Raw genomic sequence first — 22,963 nt, 5'->3', positions numbered from 1 at the left:
GCCACCAGGGAAGTCCCACGCTTTTACTTTTTAACTTGCAGTTAAAAATTAAAAAGTAAAATAAAATATTTTTAAACCTGCCAATTCAATTAAAAATTTTCATGGTGAAGCAGTAAAGAGTATTGATTTTATTAAATCTGAAATACATCCTGTTTAATATTCTGTGTGATTTAATGGGAAGTACACAGAAAGCACTTCTGCTGCATACTGAGGTACTCGTCTTGAAGAAAAGCACGTGTGTAATTGTTTTGAGTTCTCAGCTGCATTAGCCAGTTTTTTAATGCAACTCCATTTTTACTTGAAAAAGTGACTGATTATTCAGACTTGGTTATTTGGCATACATTTCCTCAAAAGTGAAATGAGCCAGTCCTTTAAGGATTGGTAAATGACTGATAGTATTTGTTGCTAATGACAAAATTCAAGCTTTCAAATGAAAATTAGCATTTTGGAAAATTTGTATTTGCCATCATGATCTTGACAGGTTCCAAATACTTAAACGACTTTTCTGATGAAGTTGGTGATTATTTTAATGAATGTGATTCTTTTCTTTTAATATCATACAATGAAATGTGTCAACATTTGGAAAACTTGCATTACTCAGCCAACCAGTATTTTTCAGATATGAAATGCATGATGTTACAAAATCATGCATCTGTATAAAAGACCCATTCAAAATGCAAGATAGACCAATGGATTTTAATGTAATATGGTACAAAAAGTTCACTGATATGTTTTCAGATTTCACACTGCAACTAACCTTTAGGAAACAACCATTGTTAAGTTTTGGTGTAGTATCAAAGAAGAATATTTTTAATCAATTCTTCCTTTTCCAACTACATATCTGTGTGAGATCAGGTTTCTTCATATATTACAACCATACAAAATATTGCAACAGATTGAATACAGAAGCAGGTAGGAAAATCTAGCTATCTTCTAAGCCACACATTAAATAAAATTTGTAGGGCTTCCCTGGTGGCGCAGTGGTTGAGAGTTCGCCTGCCGATGCAGGGGACTCAGGTTCGTGCCCCTGTCCGGGAGGATCCCACATGCCGCGGAGCGGCTGGGCCCGTGAGCCATGGCCGCTGAGCCTGCGCGTCAGGAGCCTGTGCTCCACAACGGGAGAGGCCACAGCAGTGAGAGGCCCGCGTACTGCAAAAAAAAAAAAATTATTTCTCTTTTATGAGTTGCTTATGATGTACCACTGTACCAGAAACCTAAGGGTGCAATAATAATAAACATTTATACTTTACAAAGCAGTTTCACAAGCATTATCTCATTTTATCCTACTAGTCACATTCATTCATTCATCAAACATTTAAAAAATCATTGCCTATACTAGTCTCAAGAAGTAGGTATTATTATGCTTCTTACTTTATGGTTAGGAGATTGAGGTCACCACTCTTAAGTGCAGGAGCTAGGATTCCAGCTGCAGTGATGTGACTTGGGTCCTGGCTAAAGCCTGCTACCTTAAACTGAGTCATAACTTGCCTATGACCATGTAATCCCTCCATGCTTGTTTCTTCGTCAGCAAAGTGAAAGTGTTGGACTCTATAATCTTCAAGCTCCATTCCAGCTTCAAATCCTAAAATTCAAGCCATCAATAATACTAACACTAACAACAACAAAGACAAAAAAACCAAAAACCCATAAAATGGGAGTAACCTTAACTAGAAAAGTATATAATTTATATGAGGAAAAAAAAAACTACAAAAATTTCCTGAGATGTTTTTAATGACTTGAATATACAGACTTGCGTATGTGTTTATTTTCCCATTCTCCTTTTTTGTGTTCAATTTCAGAGTCATTAATAAAGAGCATTCAGGTATGATGGTTTAGCGCTTGTGGAAGGAAGTTTTTATTCTGAGATGCTGCGTCATTAACAAACCTGCAGTTTCTTTCCTGAGATTTTTTTTTTATGGGGGTGTTCCCTTTGTTCTTTTTAATGAGGATAAAGACAGATGGGTTTGGAAGAGACTTTCTCTTGTTAAATGAATAGGTCACTGCTGCTTTTTATAGCTGGAGGCTGGCAGTCTTATGGGAAATAGGCATTTACATGGTTTTTCTTTGGGGGTATGGCTGCTTTATTGTTACTATGAATTTCTGTTTGATTGGTTTGAATTGCACAGCACTAGGAGTAATATTTTTTTCTTCAAAGCTCAACATAACAGCTCATGAGCACTTTTCAAAAGAGAAGAAAGTTATAAAGGAGAAGGAAAGACTGTCACAGTGAGTGTTTAGACAGTGAGGCTGATTGTTTTCAAACAAATTTAATTCATTATATGCCTAGTAATGAAGACATCTTAATAACAGAGAAAACAGCCCCATTATCTACATGCCTCTATTAACCAATTTATTTTGTTTAGGTCAGTGGGCAGGACACCATCTGTTACCAGAAATTTTCTTTTCATCAAGCCTGCCCCCATTAAGAATCCCCAGTTAAGCAACTTCAGCTGCCCTCCTGTTTAATTTCCATATTAACTCAATTCAGGGGTAGGGAGAGAAAAAGGGCAGCTAAGAGGATATTGTAAGTTGTACCGTGCCCTCAGAGGATTTAATTTGGTCACCTCCTTGGCAAGATAAATTAGTGGGAGGAGTTTACATGTGTTGGAGAAAAGGCCTAAGGAGAGGGAGGGGCAGAACTGATGGTGGATGAGGTAGCTTTAAAGAAATTTAGAAGGTTTTATTTTTTAACTTTTTTTTTCTGATAGCTTTTGGTGACTTTTGGTTTCTCCAAGGTCTCTTTTTCCAAGGCATATTTCAATTATTTAGACACAGGTAGTGATAAGAGTCCTTTTCCATACATAATAGTCTACTTTTAGGACTATGAAATATATCTACATACATATTGGTATGTATATGTTTATATGTTTAAGTACAAGTAATATACAAATGTTATTATTGTAAATGTTGACACTGTGACACTGAAAGTCTTTTTGTTTTTCTTCTATCAAAGGTCCATGACTCCAGCTCAGGCTGACCTGGAATTTCTTGAGAATGCCAAAAAGTTGTCTATGTATGGTGTTGACCTTCATAGAGCAAAGGTAATGGTAACTTTGGCCTTTATTAATATGCATGTATCAGACCTGTGTCATATACTATTTCTTACCAACCTTTATCTGGGGCATTACAAAACGTTCAGAGGAGATAGTAATTCTTGTTGGAATTTTAAGTCTATCAGTTGAACCAGTGAAGTGTATTAAGTGTATCAGTTGAATTGCCCTTTTACGATTCCACCATCAGAGCAAAGTTTCACACCTAAGCAACCATAAGGATCAAAAGATATAGCACCGAGAGCAAAAGAAATGATAATTTCCTAAAATGCAGATACACTTGAAAATAGAGTGGCAGTGAGGCATGTTTCACAGACAACATCACCTACATCAGAATCACCCGGGGTGTTTATTAAATATGCAGATTCCTGAGCTTCTCCCAGATTTACTGAATTACTTTGGAGGAGAGGCTAAGTCTCCAGATTTAATGAATATCCCAAATGATCCTCCTTCATGTTTGAATCTGAGAATCATTGGCATAAGGTAGTGGTTCTCAAAGTGTGGTCTCTGAACCAGCGTTTAGCATCGTCTAGGAACTTGTTAGAAATGCTCATGTCAGGTCCCATCCCAGTCTCACTGAATCAGAAACTATGTGGGTGGAGCCCAGCAGTCTGTTTTAACAAGCTCTCCAGGTGATTCTAATGCACAGGAGAGGCACCACAGTGGCTCATTTGAGAACCACTGGGTTAGGGATTTGGAAACTTGAGCTTTCATCCTAGTTCTACCTGATACAACCTAACACAATGAATACTTAAGGGATGTCGCTTGACTTCTCTCATCTTCAGCTACTGAAATGTCTGGGGAGGTTGAGGAGTTTGTGAGAGAAAGAAAGGGCTCAAGGGATGACCTGAGGTTCATTTAGAGAAATTTAACTAGGATGCGTGATGGGGAATCAAAACCATGTCCAGTGAGAAACAGGCAAAGGAATAGGGATACTTAACCCACAGAAGGGAAAGTTTAGGAAAGATATAATGTCAGTCTTCATGGATTTCAAGGATTAACTTGTGAAGTAAAGATTTTACTATGGCTCCAAGATACAACACTAGAGCCAGTAAAATGAAAACTGCAGGGAAATACTTTTCAGTCCAGTTGGACAAATTGTCTCACAGAGCTATTTCAAAGATGGGATGGGCTGCCTCAGAAGGGATTGAGTCGTCTGTCACTAGAGATATTCCAGGTTAGGCAGAATAATCACTTGGTAGGAATTTAGAAAAGGACATTCAAACATTTGGTGGGTGATTGGACTAAAATGACCTTTCAGGTTTCTCCCAACCTGAATATCTGTATCTGAGGTTTCTTCCTTATTTACATTCTAGTAACTAATAAAATTTCATTGCATGTTAGTGAGTTTTCTTAGGATGTTGCTCTGGATTGTTTTGGGCTGGGTACTCTAACTTCTGTGAATCTCAAAAGTAGCTGGTAGGAAGATCAGATCAGATCCAGAACTGAAATTGTTAGGTTTTGCTTCTCAATTTCTGCTGGAGGCTGGTGTCAATTCAGTAATTATCAGGATTACATGAGGAGTCAGGCAGCATATTTCTACAGCAAATGTTGTAAAGCAAATTGTTTCTCCAAAACATATAGTTAAAAGAGAGATGTAGTTGTATCCACAGCCTTTAAAAACTTAAGGGGACATCTTCTGGGAAATTTTGTTATGTAGTCATCGAATTGAAGCTGAATATAATTTCTTCTCTCTATTGTGCTTGTACATAACACACGTAGGCACTAATAAGTTTCTTTATACTCATTTTGGGAAAAGGAGCAGTCTAGAAGCATATAACTCAGGTCTTTTATTACTTATCTAAATAAATGGTTATCTGTAGAGATTAACTCAGGTGAAATTTATTTTCCTTGAATTACAGACATAGATGATTAATATTATATATTTAATTAATATTTTTTCTTTAATAAAGAGGCATGCAAATATGGCTTTATTGGTAACTTACTGTTCCTTTTTGACCTGAGGATAATAGTTATAACTTACTATACTTAAAAAAAAACTTACTATACTTAACATCAGTAATTATAAAAATCTGAGTTCTCTCATACTGAGTTTATAAGGAATAGAGTCAACTCCTATACTTATCATGGTTTTTGGAGGGATGACCACTTTATCATAGAAAAACAAGAATTATAGTTGTGCATGTATATTTGGTAGTATACATAGCCCTATGCCCTGGCCTCCAGGAAGTCCTGGTGGTCTGCTGACTTAAACATAAATGTATACGACATGCAGCTACCATAGTAATTATTTGCTGACTATGATAATGATAGGTTTGAGTACTTCAGAACTGGGAGACCAAAATGCCTGCCCTAGGATTTTCATATACAGACAGGCATGGTGAAAATAAATTAGTGTCTCTTTTTGAATTATTAAGGGAAGCCTTTTTAAAAATTTTTTTATTCATTTACTTATTTATTGCCTGTGTTGGGTCTTCGTTGCTGCACGTAGGCTTTCTCTAGTTGTGGCGAGCAGGGGCTATACTTCGTTGTGGTGCGCGGGCTTCTCATTGCAGTGGCTTCTCTTGCTGTGGAGCACGGGCTCTAGGCATGCGGGCTTCAGTAGTTGTGGCACCCAGGCTCAGTAGTTGTGGCTCACGGGCTCTAGAGCGCAGGCTCAGTAGTTGTGGCGCACGGGCTTAGTTGCTCCGCGGCATGTGGGATCTTCCCTGACCAGGGCTCGAACCCGTGTCCCCTGCATTGGCAGGCAGATTCTTAACCACTGCGCCACCAGGGAAGTCCGAGGGAAGCCTTTCTGGAGGCTGCAGAGGCTCAGTTTTATGAGAGGAGTGTTGTGAAGGTAGATGAGGTGCAAGCCGAGTGACATTTCACAGTGGCTTTGAGGGGTGGTGATGGTGGCTGTATTACTCCTCATAGCAGTCTATTCCTTCAGTGGGTAAGATGTGTGTATGTCCATGTTTCTTGGAAAAAAGAAAAGCAGATGTTCCCTCAGTCACTAATAATGAACGAAATAATTGATAGTAATGGTTGAAGGTTTAAGCTTAGTGTATGTTGTTACTAAAATACCCTGAAATTTCCTAATTTATCAACCTACATGAATCAAGATTTTTATAAATCTGAAGCAAAGAATTTACTAATATTTGCCGTAATAAGTTATGATTAATAATGTGGGCAGGTAACAAACTCAGTGTAAACACTTACTGAGCATGTTGTCAATAACAGAATTTGGAGTGATAATAGCAATGATTTAGATACAGTTTCCACCCTCAAGCACTGAATTTTAATTTTTTCTAGTTGTTTTCCTCATTATAAAGGTGATATATTAATAATATATGTGTATATATATATATATATAATCCATACATAATTGTATGTGCCTAGAAAATAGGATAATCCTGGAAATTATCAAATCAGTACTGGTTACTGTTAAAGAGTGTGGGAGGAGGAGGGTAGATTTTTTTAAAATTTTACACATTTCTGTATTGTTTGAATTTCTTACATACATGTGTTAGTTTTTTCATATTTGAATACTTTTTAAAAGATAATACATGTTTATTGTAATTGGAAAGTATAGAAAACTGAAATGAAAAATTGTTCATAATTGTACCACCTAAAGAATGCCATTATTAACATTTTGGTGTATTCATCTTTCTTCTATGTATATTTTTTATATTGTTGGAATCAAATTATGTATGTAATTTTATCCTGCTTTATTTTGCTTAATGTTACAACATAATTATTTTCCCATTTATCTCCCAAATTCTATTTAACTGTTTTAATGGCCACATTGTACTTCACTGTATGGATGAACAATAATTTAACCCTAATGCTTGGATACTTAGGTTATATCCAGTTTTTCACTCTTATAACATTCTGAACATTATCATGTGTAAAACTTTTTCTGTGATTTGAATTATTTCCTTAGAATAGATTATAGAAATAGAATTACTGAGTCTGATTTGGACATTTTAAAGATATTTGTGGTAGGTAATAACATTGATTTTTAAATGTAGTATAGTAACAACATTTTTACATAGACCAAATAGTCCCATGGGTTATGGTTGTTAGGTTAAACTTTATTTTTCATTGTATTCTTTGTAACTGTATTTGGTTGTTAATATCTTCAGATTGTCTAATAATAGTCGACTATGTTGAGCACTTTGCTCAAGACTGAAACGCTAACGCTTTTTTTCCTCAGGACTTGGAGGGAGTGGATATCATCCTAGGTGTCTGCTCTAGTGGCCTTCTGGTTTACAAAGATAAGCTGAGAATTAACCGCTTTCCTTGGCCCAAAGTGCTGAAGATTTCTTACAAACGTAGCAGCTTTTTCATTAAGATTCGCCCTGGAGAGGTACAGAATTCATGTTTCCCTTTCCTCCTGAATCAAACACAGACCATATCTAAAACATCTCTTCATTCCTGTTTTCCTTGTTATGTCATCTATGAGGTCTCTCTCTAGCTAACTATTTAGGTGTTGATGTTTTGTTTCCTAATCAGTCCCGTGATGCTTCTTCTCTTCCTTCCTATTTGTTTTCTGGACAGTTCTCTTCATGTAGGTAAATGTACCATGGCCAAAAGTGAAATTTGGATAATAAACTTGTTCCTTGTTTACTCCAGGTAAAATCTTGATGGAAAATATTTTTAAATTAAGTAGCATGAGACTTTTAAACTGTGGGGTTAAATTACTTATGTTTTATACCACCAGTCCCTTACCTTATATAATTATTTGTATATGTAGGTTCTAGTAGTTACTGGGAATGTGTCCTAGGGTCAAGTTCTAGATTTTTAGTAGAGTTGGATGTTCAACTTTGTACCAGATAACTCAGTTACTAGTTGGTGATCAATTTTCAGAATATACTAATGCTGGCCAAATTTAACTTTTATATTAAAGAGCCATCATGGTATAGCAGAAAATTGTTCAAGTAGGAACTAAATTTAAAAAAAAGTTCTAGTGCCTACTCTGCCACCTACTAAGTAAAAGACCCTGGATAAATCTAAAGTGTTCCTTACCATTCAAGGGGGATAATACCTGCTCTGTCAAGGTTGATTTGAAGATCAAATGAGATGACAGAGATAAAAGCTCTGAACAGGAAAGCATCGCACTAATGGAAAGAGGCTTTTTTGTGCATATATCACCATCTGCTGGTGAAAAATGGCTCATTATTTGAACATGGAAATACTGAATGTGCAGCCTTAAAATTTAGGATAAGGATTATCATTGAAGCATTTATTTATACCATAGTTATTTACCTGTGCCTAGCAAAAGTCAAAGAATTTCAAATCCAAGAGTCATTCAGTCAATAAATATTTATTGATGGCTTTCTTTGTGTGAGACACTATTCTAGGGGCTAGGAACAGTAAATATCAATAGAAAAGTCCATCCCTCAACAATCTTTTTTTTTTTTAACATCCTTATTGGAGTATAATTGCTTTACAATGGTGTGTTAGTTTCTGCTTTATAACAAAATGAATCAGCTATACACATATACATATATCCCCATATCTCCTCCCTCTTGTGTCTCCCTCCCTCCCACCCTCCCTATCCCACCCCTCTACATGGTCACAAAGCACTGAGCCTATCTCCCTGTACTATGTGGCTGCTTCCCACTAGCTATTTTCCATTTGGTAGTATATATAAGTCCATGCCACTCTCTCACCTCGTCCCAGCTTCCCCTTCCCCTTCCCTGTGTCCTCAAGTCCATTCCTCAACAGTCTTACAATTTAATGTGGGAAGGCAGAAAAGAAAAAAAAAAAATATATATATATATATATATGATAATGGGAAGTCTTTGGTTTCTTTAAATGTTAACTATATAATATATATAGTTATATATATTATATATAATATATACTAAAAATGCAAAATTCTTACTTAAGAAAGCAATAAAGTACAACAGTAGGATTTTGAGAAGTGTATATAGTATAGAAGTGTATATAGGATTTTGAGAAGTGAGTATAGTATTGTGACTATAACAGATGATTCAGAAGTAGCGTGGTGTAGTGGCAACCATGAAATTCTGGTTCTGCCACTTAATAGCTGTGAGACTAAGCAGGTGACTTCTCTGACCTCAGTTTCTTCATGTATAAAAATACAGATGATACTGTCTGATCATAGTGTTATTGGCAATAATAGGCACTAGAAGTAAATGTCAGTGTCCTTTCCATCTTATAAAGTATGCTTAAGGCAGAAAAAAAGAGGCAAGAGACTAGCAGGACAGTGTTTCCAGTAGCCCTGGCAGGATGTGGTTTACTTCAGTCGAAGAAGTATCTAGATAAACTAATGATCAATCAAAGAAAAAAAAAGGCATTTAATAATTCAATAATCTGGTTTGAGCCACAATCTTTAGTTCCTATTACTAAAAACGATTGCATAATAATATTAGTTGATTGGAGGAATCATCTGCTATCCTATTCCCTGATTATTGAGTAGTCTAGTATCCTAAATGCAGACAGTAACTATTGTTGGACAATTGTCTGGACAATCAAAATGTGACTTAATTGTGTCTCAGAATAATATACAGTGTATATGTGTGTGTGTGTGTTTCTGAACAAAATAACATGTGTAAATGATATAAGATGCATTCCCTGGCTTCCTTGCTGTGGAAAAAACCACTCTCAGTGAGTAAATTTCTTTTGGTAAGTAGGAAAAAATTTCAAATGATATTTTATGTCCTTAGACTAGTAACTTTCTTTTTATTCACAATGATCTCTTCTGCAGCACCATATTTCTCTGGTCCTGTATCACTGTAGTTGAATAATACTTTATGTTCCATGTTTGCTTGTGTATTTATAGCAAGAACAGTATGAAAGTACCATCGGATTCAAACTTCCCAGTTACCGAGCAGCTAAGAAATTATGGAAAGTCTGTGTAGAGCATCACACGTTTTTCAGGTATTGTCCTCACTTAAGTATTTTTCAAGGATAAATTATTTATGCATGCTTCTATTTTAAACCTGCTATTGAAATTTCCTTCTTTGCATGGCTGGCCGTCTTTTATTTAGCTCAGGTGAGATCATCTTAAGCAAGATAAAATGAGTCTAGTTCTCCTTTGGGTTGAAAAACACTGTCTTAACATTCCCAGAGCACCTTTCTGTGTATGGTAGAAGGATGAGGGAAATGAGAAATAGGAACCTGTGTTTACTAGAGGCTCTGTGATTGCCCTAACTGGAGCTAAAACCAGTCCTGTCAGGAAGAGGTACCCTGACTTAGCTCCACATGGAATTTCTCTAAGGAGTGCTTAACTACCTTCTGTGGGGCTCTTATACTGGAAGGTTAAAGACGTGAAGCTGATGGTTATTTTGGTTCTAATCAACCCCAGAAAGGGAGCACAGAGAACTATCTTTGCAGCACAGTTGTATCAGATAGAAGACAGAAGAAAGTTTCATCTCCTTTGCTTTTCAAGAGGACATATAATTAACCCCTTGTGTTCATTTACCAAGCATTTTCTGTGTGCTTACCCTTTGTATAGGCACTGTACTAGGCATTGGGAATATATCACTAGATAGTTCTAGCCCCTGTCCTGATGGAACATAAAATCTAGCAGACAAATAATTACTTCTGTTGAAAGGAGAGCCAGCTAGTTGTCAGTTTGCCTTTTTAAGAAAATATCTTTATTATAGAAAATTGCATGTATAGCACAATGAAGAGAATAGTATAATGAACTCCTCTGGTCCCAAACTCCACCTTCAACAATTATCACCCCAAGGTCAATCTTGCTTTATCTATATCCCCACTCACTCCTTCCTACTACTTCTCAGATTATTTTGAAGCAAATCCTAGACTTCATGCCATGTTGTTCATAAATAAACTTGACTCTTTATGAAGGGCTCTCAAGAGAGAGAACCACGATAACTTTTTCTTCTATTTGTAATTTCATATCATACTTAGCACTAAAGAACACTGGACAGAAAGACAAGTCAGGGAAAATAACATTTCAGTTCTCATTTCAAATAAAACATGAGGCTACACCTTATATTTGATTAAAGAATCTTAATTATTGGCATTAAGATATTTCTTTATGTTTTCATCATCTTCTTTAAAACCAAGAAAATAGAGTTTTAAAAGAGGGTGAGGAAGAGTAAAAAGAGGGTTTTTTCCCTTTTCTTTTAATTGAAGTATAGTTGATTTACAATGTTGTGTTTGTTTCAGGTGTACACCAAAGTGATTCAGTTATACATATATATATTTTCAGATTCTTTTCCCTTATAAGTGATTACAAAATATTGAGTATAGTTCCCTGTACTATATAATAGGTCTTTGTTGTTATCTGTTTTATATACAGCAGTATGTATATGTTAATCTCAAACTCCTAATTTTTCCCTCCCCCCAAAAAAAGAGTTATTTTGAATGTTTAATATCTATATATAGGTTTCAGCTGCAGCCAATGCATTTACTTGTAGGATAGCATATTTAAATCCATTGCATCAAAATAAGAGGATATATTAACATGTAATTCTTCATTACATAAAAGAAAGCATTTGCTGAATTAAACTACCCCAAAGAGAAAAAAATACTCTCTTTTTGGTAGTATTTGATGTAGCAATTTATGCATTTATTCAGCAAATATTTATTGAATGCCAGATTCATGCCAGGCACTATGCCCGAAGTGAAAACACAAAATGAATAAGTCATAGTCTTTATTCTTTACCCAAAGAGAGCTCACAGTCTCATAGTGGAGACCAGCACATAAACAGATTGTTTCAATTCAGTGTAGTAAATGCCATGACAAAAGAGAGCACAGGGTACTGCTTAGAAAGGATGGGGTTCCTAACTGAGTTGAAAATACACCAAATATCCTATTAAATAGGATTTAATAGGCATTGAATACCAGGCATTGAGTTTGGAGTGCATTTGACAAAATTATTATTCTAGGAGAGGGGAAAAGAGCTCTGGGCTTGAATTCTATGACTGCCCAACTTCTTAACAGCTATGACCTTAAGCAAGTAACCTTCTTTGAGGTTCAGTTTCTTTTATCTATAAAATGATGAAAATATTACAGGGGTATAGTGAAAATAGTACAGTGCTATAAAAGCATTTTGAAAACCATAAGACCCTACCTATAGAGATATAAAATTATATCATTAATATAAGCCACAAATAAATTATACATATTGTTTTGAGAAATGACAGAATTAAAATAATGATTGCTTGATTGGAAATTTGTCTTAGTAACTATAAGGAAGCTGTGAGAATTGTGAAACTTTTTAATACTTGATTTTGTCTTTAATCTCACAACCTCATTAGAGTGAGATGATGTATATAATATATGATTATCATGTTTTTCCCCCCAGACTGACATCTACAGACACCATTCCTAAAAGCAAATTTCTTGCCCTGGGATCCAAATTTCGATACAGTGGCCGAACTCAGGCTCAGACCAGGCAAGCTAGTGCTCTGATTGACAGGCCTGCCCCACACTTTGAGCGTACAGCAAGCAAACGGGCATCCCGAAGCCTTGATGGAGGTTTGTATTGAATATTAATGATTTCTTGTTATCCTAACTCTTTAGAGAGAGATAAAGGAAGAATGGTTATCAGATGTGGTCGGGTACATTCAAACTAAGTGCAGTTATCTATAAGAGAATCAAATTAAAGAGTCTCAGTGATAAAACGAAATGGATCTCGCTAATTGTCGAATTTAGTGGAATCATCTTAAGAAAAGGAGAACAGAGGTTCAGAGAGAGTAGTAACTAGATCAAGGTCCCACTGCTGGGAAGTGGTGGATTGAACACCACTAGAATTGGAATTAGAATTCAGAATCTCTACCACAGGGTGACACCTAATGTAGTATACTGAACTAAACCCCTCTTGAACATTTTTAAATAGTTATTTTTCAAGTAGAAAAGAGGGAAGGGGTCTGCGTCACTAGCGCAATCACTGAAAAAGTTTAGATCATTTGTCATGTGTCAATTATAGACCAAAAAAACAATCCTATTACTGGAGTGTCCAAATTTTGTTTAAATAAAAGAGGGAGGAAATAAATAAGTTTCATAATTGTATATACTGACAGAAGATCTGTTTCAGTTTTTCTAAGTTTAGTCTCAAGGATTTGAGAGCATTAGCATTACTGAAATGACGTAAAAAGCCACAATCAGTTCTTTTTTTTTTTGGCCCTGCCACGTGGCTTGCAGGATCTTAGTTCCCCTACCGGGGATTGAACCCGGGCGCCAGCAGTGAAAGCACCGAGTCCTAACCACTGGATCACCAGGGGATTCCCAAGCCATATTCAGTTCTTTATGCAGCTAGAAAGAGGTGGCAAATAAATAGAAGTTCAGAAGGCAGTAACCAAAATAGAGTATTGCTGATTGCAGCTCTATACTATCTATTGTAAAAGCAAGGTGCATGTTACAGTAGTTACAGGCTTCGGTTCTGGAGTCGGACCTGGTTCCAATCTCAACCACTGCATTTATGATCTATCTTCTTGGGTGAGTTACTTACTCAGTGTCTCAGTTTTCTCATTCATAAAATGGGTATGATGATAATATAATATTACCTCAAAGAATTTTCATGAGAAAATAAATGAGATGATATGCTTGGCACAATGGCTGGCACTTAATGTGACCCCAAAATATTAGCTGTCATTAAAATATTGTTAATATTCTAGCCGCAGCATTATTATTTTGTTTTGTATCATCCAGAACTATGCTGCCGTATTCTGGTTTGTTGCATTATGGGAGCATGTATCAGAAATACCTAGCTCACTTTAAAGGGATCAGGAATGGGTCAGCCACACTTGGAAAAGAAATCACCTAAGCAGTAGAACTTTTGTGCTTCCGTACCACGAGTCATGCTTCTTTCTTTCTGATGTTTCTCTACAAGGCAGATTGTAGGCTTTGTTTATTTACTCTTCATCACAACACTAGGAATTAAGCTCAGAGATTAAATAACTTTTCTTAAGATATGATAGCTGGTGGATTGGAGTATAGGTTGGTTTAACTCCAAAATCCATGTTCTGCCAGATCCATACTTATTTACTGATTTGTTCAACTATTTTAAACTTCTGTGTGTCAGGTATTGTTCTAGTTATTGGGGATACAGCTGTGAACATACAGACATGGTTCTGCCCTCATGGGGCTTACATTCTATGGGTAGAAACAGAAATAAAATGAAACAAGTTCAGGTAGTGATAAGTGCTATAAAGAAAATAAAACACTAATGGGATGGAGAGTGTCTGTGGATGGGGAGATTGGGGAGCTGTTTCAAATTGAGTGGTCCACTCTAAATTTAAAAGGTTCCTCTGAGGAGCTTCATTTGAACTGAAACCTGAATTATGAGAAGGAGCCAGCCATCCCCGAATTTGGGGGGATAAACATTCTTGAAAAGGGAGTATCAAGTACAAAGACCTGTAGGTAGATGTGAGTTTGGCATGTGTCTAGATCAGTGCTGTCCCATAGAACTTTCCATGCTGATGAAAATTTTCTATTTTGTGATGTCCAGTTTGGTAGCCAGTAGCCATATGTGGCCATATGAACTTGAAATGTGACTGTGAAACTGAGGAACTCAATTTTAACTAAACCTAAATAGTCACACATGGCTAGTACAAAGATCTACTCCACTACAGGGGTAGTAAAGGAGAAGCTTGGTGAAGTCTGTTGCAGGATCTGAGTGAGAGATGACAACACCTTGGACTTGAGTATTGGCGTTAAAGACAGTGAAAACTGGTCAGGGATACAATACAGAAGTAGCGCTGACAGAATTACTGGTAAATTAAGTGTTGGAGATGGTAAGGAAAAGAAAATCAAGGTTTATTCCTAGGCTTGATCATTTACTACAATGGGAAAGTCTGAGAGAGGAGCAGAGTTTGGGGATGTAGGAAATCAAGACTTCTCTTTTGGACATGTTAAGTTTGAGGTATGATCACTCAATCCTCATATCTGCCATATTCATATAACAACCTCAGGCATCGCTTTCTTGTCCGGTAAATCACCCTACCTCCAGTTTATCTTTGTTTTGGGGAGTTATTATTCTTATTATTTTATCCCCATTTTTCAGTGAGAAAACTAAGGCTGGAAAGTTTAAGCAATCTGTTCAAGATCTCACAGCTAGTAAGTTCCAAAGCTTGAACAAAAACTCACGTCTGTCTGATACCATATGGCTTCTTCCACTAAATGAAATTTCATTGTTATATAGATACTATGCCTGATGTAGCTTTTCTTTCTAATAGCAAAAATAACCAACAATTCAAGGGTTAGTGAGCTTTGGTACTTTGAACAAATTAGAAATTATTTATTTATTTTCTAACATCTTTATTGGAGTATAACTGCTTCACAATGGTGTGTTAGTTTCTGCTGTATAACAAAGTGAATCAGCTGTACATATACATATATCCCCATATCTCCTCCCTCTTGCGTCTCCCCCCCACCCTCCCTAATGCACACCTCTAGGTGGTCACACAGCACCGAGCTGATCTACCTGTGCTATGCGGCTGCTTCCCACTAGCTATCTATTTTACGTTTGGTAGTGTATATGTGTCCCTGCTACTCTCTCACTTCATCCCAGCTTACCCTTCCCCCTCCCCGTGTCCTCAAGTCCATTCTTTACGTCTCTGTCTTTATTCCTGTCCTACCCCTATGTTCTTCAGAACTGTTTTTTCTTTTTTAGATACCATATGTATGTGTTAGCATACGGTATTTGTTTTTCTCTTTCTGACTTACTTCACTCTGTATGACAGACTCTAGGTCCATCCACCTCACTACAAATAACTCAATTTCGTTTCTTTTTATGGCTGAGGAAAGCTTTACTTATAAAGATGCTTCTGTTACTTGTAGAAATAACATGTTGACTGTCTCTATTTTTCTAGCTGTAGAAACCTCACAGTTCAATTCAAGATTTTTTTTTTTTTTTTTTTTTTTTTTTTTGCGGTATGCAGGCCTCTCACTGTTGTGGCCTCTCCCGCTGTGGAGCACAGGCTCCGGACGCACAAGCTCAGCGGCCATGGCTCACGGGCCCAGCCGCTCCGCGGCATGTGGGATCTTCCCGGACCGGGGCACGAACCCGTGTCCCCTGCATCGGCAGGCGGACTCTCAACCACTGCGCCACCAGGGAAGCCCTCAATTCAAGATTTTAAAAAACCTTGATGTCTCTGTCTAATTGACTAATATTGGCCAGTTATATTAAATTATACACTGTGTTCCTGGCGGGAAATCTCCAAAAATTTGTCTTCAAATGTTGTAGCAATGTTTGAGTTTCCAAAACTAAAGCATGTAAAACAATTCTAAAGGAAGACAGTCAGAGCTTTGGTGGCTTTACCGTTAGTATCACAGAGTTTTGGGAGCTTAGAAAAAGTTTTTGTTTTTTTCTTTTTTTAAGGTTTGTGGCAACCCTTCGTGGAGCTAGTCTATTGGCGCCATTTTCCCAACAGCATTTGCTTACTTAGTGTCTGTGTCACATTTTTTTTTTAATTTAATTTAATTTTTTTATACAGTAGGTCCTTATTAGTCATCAATTTTATACACATCGGTGTACACATGTCAATCCCAATTGCTGAATTCATCCCACCACGACCCCCACCCCCCCGCACCTTTCCCCCCTTGGTGTCCATACGTTTGTTCTCTACATCTGTGTCTCTATTTCTGCCCTGCAAACCGGTTCATCTGTACCATTTTTCTAGGTTCTACATATATGCATTAATATACGATATTTGTTTTTCTCCTTCTGACTTACTTCACTCTGTATGACAGTCTCTAGATCCATCCATGTCTCTACAAATGACCCAATTTCATTCCTTTTTGTGGCTGAGTAATATTCCATTGTATATATGTACCACATCTTTTTTTTTTTTTTTTTTTGCGGTACGCGGTCCTCTCACTGTTGTGGCCTCTCCCGTTGTGGAGCGCAGGCCCAGCGGCCATGGCTCACAGGCCCAGCCGCTCCGCGGCATGTGGGATCCTCCCAGACTGGAGCACAAACCCATGTCCCTTGCATCGGCAGGTGGACTCTCAACCACTGCGCCACCAGGGAAGCCCCTACCACATCTTCTTTATCCATTCGTCTGTCAATGGGAATTTAGGTTGCTTCCATGACCTGGCAATTGTAAATAGTGCTGCAATGAACAGTGGGGTGCATGTGTCTTTTTGAATTATGGTTTTCTCTGGGTATATGCCCAGTAGTGGGATTTCTGGATCATATGGTAATTCTATTTTTAGTTCTTTAAGGAACCTCCATAGTGGCTGTATCAATTTACATTCCCACCAACAGTGCAAGAGGGTTCCCTTTTCTCCACACTCTCTCCAGCATTTGTTGTTTGTAGATTTTCTGATGATGCCCATTCTAACTGGTGTGAGGTGATACCTCACTGTAGTTTTGATTTGTATTTCTCTAATAATTAGAGATGTTGAGCAGCTTTTCATGTGCTTCTTGGCCATCTGTATGTCTTCTTTGGAGAAATGTCTATTTAGGTCTTCTGCACATTTTTGGATTGGGTTGTTTGTTTTTTTAATATTGAGCTGCATGAGCTGTTTATATATTTTTGAGATTAATCCTTTGTCCGTTGATTCGTTTGCAAATATTTTCTCCTGTTCTGAGGGCTGTCTTTTCGTCTTGTTTATGGTTTCCTTTGCTGTGCAAAAGCTTTTAAGTTTCATTATGTCCCATTTGTTTATTTTTGTTTTTATTTCCATTACTCTAGGAGGTGGATCAAAAACGACCTTGCTGTGATTTATGTCAGAGAGTGTTCTTCCTATGTTTTCCTCTAAGAATTTTATAGTGCCCGGTCTTACATTTAGGTCTCTAATTAATCCATTTTGAGTTTCTCTTTGTGTATGGTGTTAGGGAGTGTTCTAATTTCATTCTTTTACATGTAGCTGTCCAGTTTTCCCAGCACCACTTATTGAAGAGACTGTCTTTTCTCCACTGTATAGCCTTGCCTCCTTTGTCATAGATTAGTTGACCATAGGTGCATGGGTTTATCTCTGGGCTTTCTATCCTATTCCATTGATCTGTGTTTCTGTTTTTATGCCAGTACCGTATTGTCTTGATTACTGTAGCTTTATAGTATAGTGTGAAGTGAGGGAGTCTGATTCCTCCAGCTTCGTTTTTTCCCCTCAAGACTGCTTGGGCTATTTGGGGTCTTTTGTGTCTCCATACAAATTTTAAGATTTTTTGTTCTAGTTCCATAAAAAATGCTATTGGTAATTTGATAGGGATTGCATTGAATCTGTAGGGTGCTTTGGGTAGTATAGTCATTTTCACAATATTGATTCTTCCAATCCAAGAACGTGGTATATCTCTCCATCTGTTGGTATCATCTTTAATTTCTTTCATCAGTGTCTTATAGTTTTCTGCATACAGGTCTTTTTGTCTCCCTAGGTAGGTTTATTCCTAGGTATTTTATTCATTTCGTTGCAATGGTAAATGGGAGTGTTTCCTTAATTTCTCTTTCAGATTTTTCAACATTAGTGTATAGGAATGCAAGAGATTTCTGTGCATTAATTTTGTATCCTGCAACTTTACCAAATTCATTGATTAGCTCTAGTAGTTTTCTGCTAGCATCTTTAGGATTCTCTATGTATAGTATCATATCATCTGCAAACAGTGACAGTTTTACTTCTCTTCCAATTTGTATTCCTTTTATTTCTCTTTCTTCTCTGATTGCCGTGGCTAGGACCTCCAAAACTATGTTGAATAATAGTGGTGATAGTGGACATCCTTGTCTTGTTCCTGATCTTAAAGGAAATGCTTTCAGTTTTTCACCATTGAGAATGATATTTGCTGTGGGTTTGTTGTATATGGCCTTTTTTATGTTGAGGTAGGTTCCCTTTATGCCCACTTTCTGGAGAGTTTTTTATTGTAAATGGGTGTGGAATTTTGTCCAAAGCTTTTTCTGCATCTATTGAGATGACCATATGGTTTTTATTTTTCAATTTGTTACTATGGTGTATCACATTGATTGATTTGCATATAGAATCCTTGCATCCCTGAGATAAATCCCACTTGATCATGGTGTGTGATCCTTTTAATGTGTTGTTGGATTCTGTTTGCTAGTATTTTGTTGAGGATTTTTGCATTTATATTCATCAGTGATATTGGTCTGTAATTTTCTTTTTTTGTAGTATCTTTGGTTTTGGTATTAGGGTGATGGTGGCCTCATAGAATGAGTTTGGGAGTGTTCCTCCACAATTTTTTGGAAGAGTCTGAGAAGGATGGGTGTTAGCTCTTCTCTAAATGTTTGATAGAATTCACCTGTGAAGCTATCTGGTCCTGGACTTTTGTTTGTTGGAAGATTTTTAATCACAGTTTCAATTTCATTACTTGTGATTGGTCTGTTCATATTTTCTATTTCTTTCTGGTTCAGTCTGGGAAGGTTATGCCTCTCTAAGAATTTGTCCATTTCTTCCAGGTTGTCCATTTTATTGGCATAGAGTTGCTTGTAGTAGTCTCTTAGGATGCTTTGTATTTCTGCGGTGTCTGTTGTAACTTCTCCTTTTTCACTTCTGATTTTATTGATTTGAGTCCTCTCCCTCTTTTTCTTGATGAGTCTGGCTAATGGTTTATCAATTTTGTTTATCTTCTGAAAGAAGCAGCTTTTAGTTTTATTGATCTTTGCTATTGTTTTCTTTGTTTCTATTTCATTTGTTCCTTCAGGTGTAAGGTTAGATTTATTTATTTGAGATTTTTCTTGTTTCTTGAGGTAGGCTTGTATAGCTATAAACTTCCTTCTTAGAACTGCTTTTGCTGCATCCCAGAGGTTTTGGATCGTCGTGTTTTCATTGTCATTTGTCTCTAGGAATTTTTTGATTTCCTCTTTGATTTCTTCAGTGATCTCTTGGTTATTTAGCAAAGTATTGTTTAGCCTCAATGTGTTTGTGTTATTTACGTTTTTTTCCCAGTAATTCATTTCTAATCTCACAGCATTTGGTCAGAAAAGATGCTTGATATGATTTCAATTTTCTTAAATTTACTGAGGCTTGATTTGTGACCCAAGATATGGTCTATCCTGGAGAATGTTCCGTGCACACCTGAGAAGAAAGTGTAATCTGTTTTTGGATGGAATGTCCTATAAATATCAATTAAATCTATCTAGTCTATTGTATCATTTAAAGCTTCTGTTTCCCTATTGATTTTCATTTTGGATGATCTGTCTATTGGTGTAAGTGAGGTGTTTAAGTCCCCCACTATTATTGTGTTACTGTCGATTTCCTCTTTTATAGCTGTTAGCAGTTGCCTTTTGTATTGAGGTGCTCCTATGTTGGGTGCATATATATTTATAATTGTTATATCTTCTTCTTGGATTGATCTCCTGATCATTATGTAGTGTGCTTCCTTGTCTCTTGTAACATTCTTTATTTTAAAGTCTATTTTATCTGATATGAGTATTGCTACTCCAGCTTTCTTTTGATTTCCATTTGCATGGAATATCTTTATCCATCCCCTCACTTTCAGTCTGAATGTGTCCCTAGGTCTGAAGTGGGTCTCTTATAGACAGCATATATATGGGTCTTGTGTTTGTATCCATTCAGCAAGCCTGTGTCTTTTGGTTGGAGCATTTAATCCATTCATGTTTAAGGTAATTATCGATATGTATGTTCCTATGACCATTTTCTTAATTGTTTTGGGTTTGTTTTTGTAGGTCCTTTTCTTCTCTCGTGTTTCCCACTTAGAGAAGTTCCTTTAGCATTTGTTGTAGAGCTGGTTTGGTGGTGCTGAATTCTCTTAGCTTTTGCTTGTCTGTAAAGCATTTGATTTCTCCATCGAATCTGAATGAGATCCTTGCCAGGTAGAGTAATCTTGGTTGTAGGTTCTTCCCTTTCATCACTTTAAGTATATCATGCCACTCCCTTCTGGCTTGTAGAGTTTCTGTTGAGAAATCAGCTGTTAATCTTATGGGAGTTCCTGTGTATGCTATTTGTCATTTTTCCCCTGCTGCTTTTAATAATTTTTCTTTGTCTTTAATATTTGCCAATTTGATTACTGTGTGTCTCGGTGTGTTTCTCCTTGGGTTTATCCTGTATGGGACTCTCTGCACTTCCTGGACTTGGGTGGCTATTTCCTTTCCCAAGTTAGGGACGTTTTCAACTATAATCTCTTGAAATATTTTCTGGTACTTTCTCTCTCTTCTCCTTCTGGGACCCCTATAATGTGAATATTGTTGCATTTAATGTTGTCCCAGAGGTCTCTTAGACTGTCTTCATTTCTTTTCATTCTCTTTTCTTTATTCTGTTCCGCAGCAGTGAATTCCACCATTCTTTCTTCCAGGTCATTTATGTGTTCTTCTGCCTCAGTTATTCTGCTATTGATTCCTTCTAGTGTAGTGTTCTTTTCAGTTATTGTATTGTTCATCTCTGTTTGTTCTTTAATTCTTCTAGGTCTTTGTTAAACATTTCTTGCATCTTCTCGATCTTTGCCTCCATTCTTTTTCCAAGGTCCTGGATCATGTTCACTATCATTCTTCTGAATTCTTTTTCTGGAATGTTGCCTATCTCCACTTCATTTAGTTGTTTCTCTGGGGTTTTATCTTGTTCCTTCATCTGGCACATAGCCCTCTGCCTTTTCATCTTGTCTATCTTTCTGTGAATGTGGTTTTTGTCCCACAGGCTGCAGGATTGTAGTTCTTCTTGCTTCTGCTGTCTGCCCTCTCAGAAAAAGAATTTTGAAATTATTTATTCCAGCCATCTTATTTTATAGAAGTAGAGTGTGAAGCTTAAAAAAGTAATTTGTCCAAAGTTAACCTGGTTTTGTACTGCAAATTTAAGACAGAATTCACATTTTCTGATATCCAGATCAATCCCTTTTTCCTTGATTTATTCCATGATGCCTTCTTCCTATCTCTACAGTTTGAAAACTTTTTAAAGATGCATGATCTTAAGTGGTGTTGGTCTTGATAATTACCACAGTACTTGCTGCATTGTAAGTGCTTAACAAATAAATTTTGAAAATAAGATGATTATTTTTCTTATTTAGTTGAATGTGAGCACAATTTTTATGTTCCACACTTCCTATGTGATATTTTAAGTGCATTAGAATTTCCTGTTACAACTCTTGTCCCTCTGTTTAATTTCTCTGCTCGGAAGAAAAGTACTTAAAAAAAAAATCTTCACTCAAATCCTGATGACTAATGAAGCTGAGTACCTTTCCATAGTTTATAGGCTATTTGCATATAATTATTTCTGAAGTGCCTATTCGGATCTTTTGCTCATATTTTTATTGAGTTGTCTGTCTTATTAATGTGTAGGGGTTCTTTATATATTCTTGTCTCACTCCCAGTCTTAGGGAGAAAGCATCAGTATTTCATCATTAAATGTGATGTTTGCTTTGGGTTTTATGTAGCTACCTCTTATCAGATAAGGAAATATCTAAGAGTTTTTATCATGAATGAATGGTGACTTTTACCAAGTGTTTTCACTTCATTGGTGGATATAATATGATTTTCTCCTTTTTTGAAAAAATATTTAACAATTTATTTTTGGCCGTGTTGGGTCTTTGTTGCTTCACGCAGGCTTTCTCTAGTTGCCGCAAGCAGGAGCTACTCTTTGTTGCGGTGCGTGGGCTTCTCATTGTGGTTGCTTGTCTTGTTGCAGAGCATGGGCTCTAGGCACGCGGGCTTCAGTAGTTTTGACACGTGGGCTCACGTTGTGGCTTGCGGGCTCTAGAGTGCAGGCTCAATAGTTGTGGCGCATGGGCTTAGTTGCTCCGTGGCATGTGGGATCTTCCCGGACCACGGCTCGAACCTGTGGCCCCTGCATTGGCAGGCGGATTCTTAACCACTGTGCCACCAGGGAAGTCCTATTTTTCTCCTTTCTTATGTTACGTGGTGGATTACGTTGATTGACTTTCCATTGTTAAGCCTTCTTGGCATTCATGAAGTAGACTCAATTTGATCATAATATACTTTTCTTATGTCATTTTAGGCTCTTTGCAATGATTTTCATGAGAGAGAAAGGCCTGTAATTTTCCTTTCTTGTAATGTTGTCAGGTTTTAATATCAAGTTTATGCTGGCCTCATTAAATAAATTTGAG

At 36.9% G+C, this 22,963-nt stretch overlaps 1 protein-coding gene across 9 annotated transcripts in view; it reads left to right on the top strand.

The window, feature by feature from the left end:
* Positions 1-22,963, top strand: part of EPB41 (erythrocyte membrane protein band 4.1) — a 195,957-nt gene that overhangs the window by 103,404 nt on the left and 69,590 nt on the right. For all 9 annotated transcript variants that reach the window (XM_060140813.1, XM_060140811.1, XM_060140810.1 and 6 more), the window contains 4 exons: positions 2,954-3,041; positions 7,210-7,362; positions 9,805-9,902; positions 12,302-12,474. In XM_060140813.1, the coding sequence (XP_059996796.1) occupies positions 2,954-3,041; positions 7,210-7,362; positions 9,805-9,902; positions 12,302-12,474 (512 nt within the window). The remainder of the gene's footprint in view (positions 1-2,953; positions 3,042-7,209; positions 7,363-9,804; positions 9,903-12,301; positions 12,475-22,963) is intronic.

This window comes from Lagenorhynchus albirostris, chromosome 2 (assembly GCF_949774975.1).
Source record: "Lagenorhynchus albirostris chromosome 2, mLagAlb1.1, whole genome shotgun sequence".
NCBI lineage: Eukaryota > Metazoa > Chordata > Mammalia > Artiodactyla > Delphinidae > Lagenorhynchus > Lagenorhynchus albirostris.
This window is presented reverse-complemented; position numbering and strand designations above follow the sequence as displayed.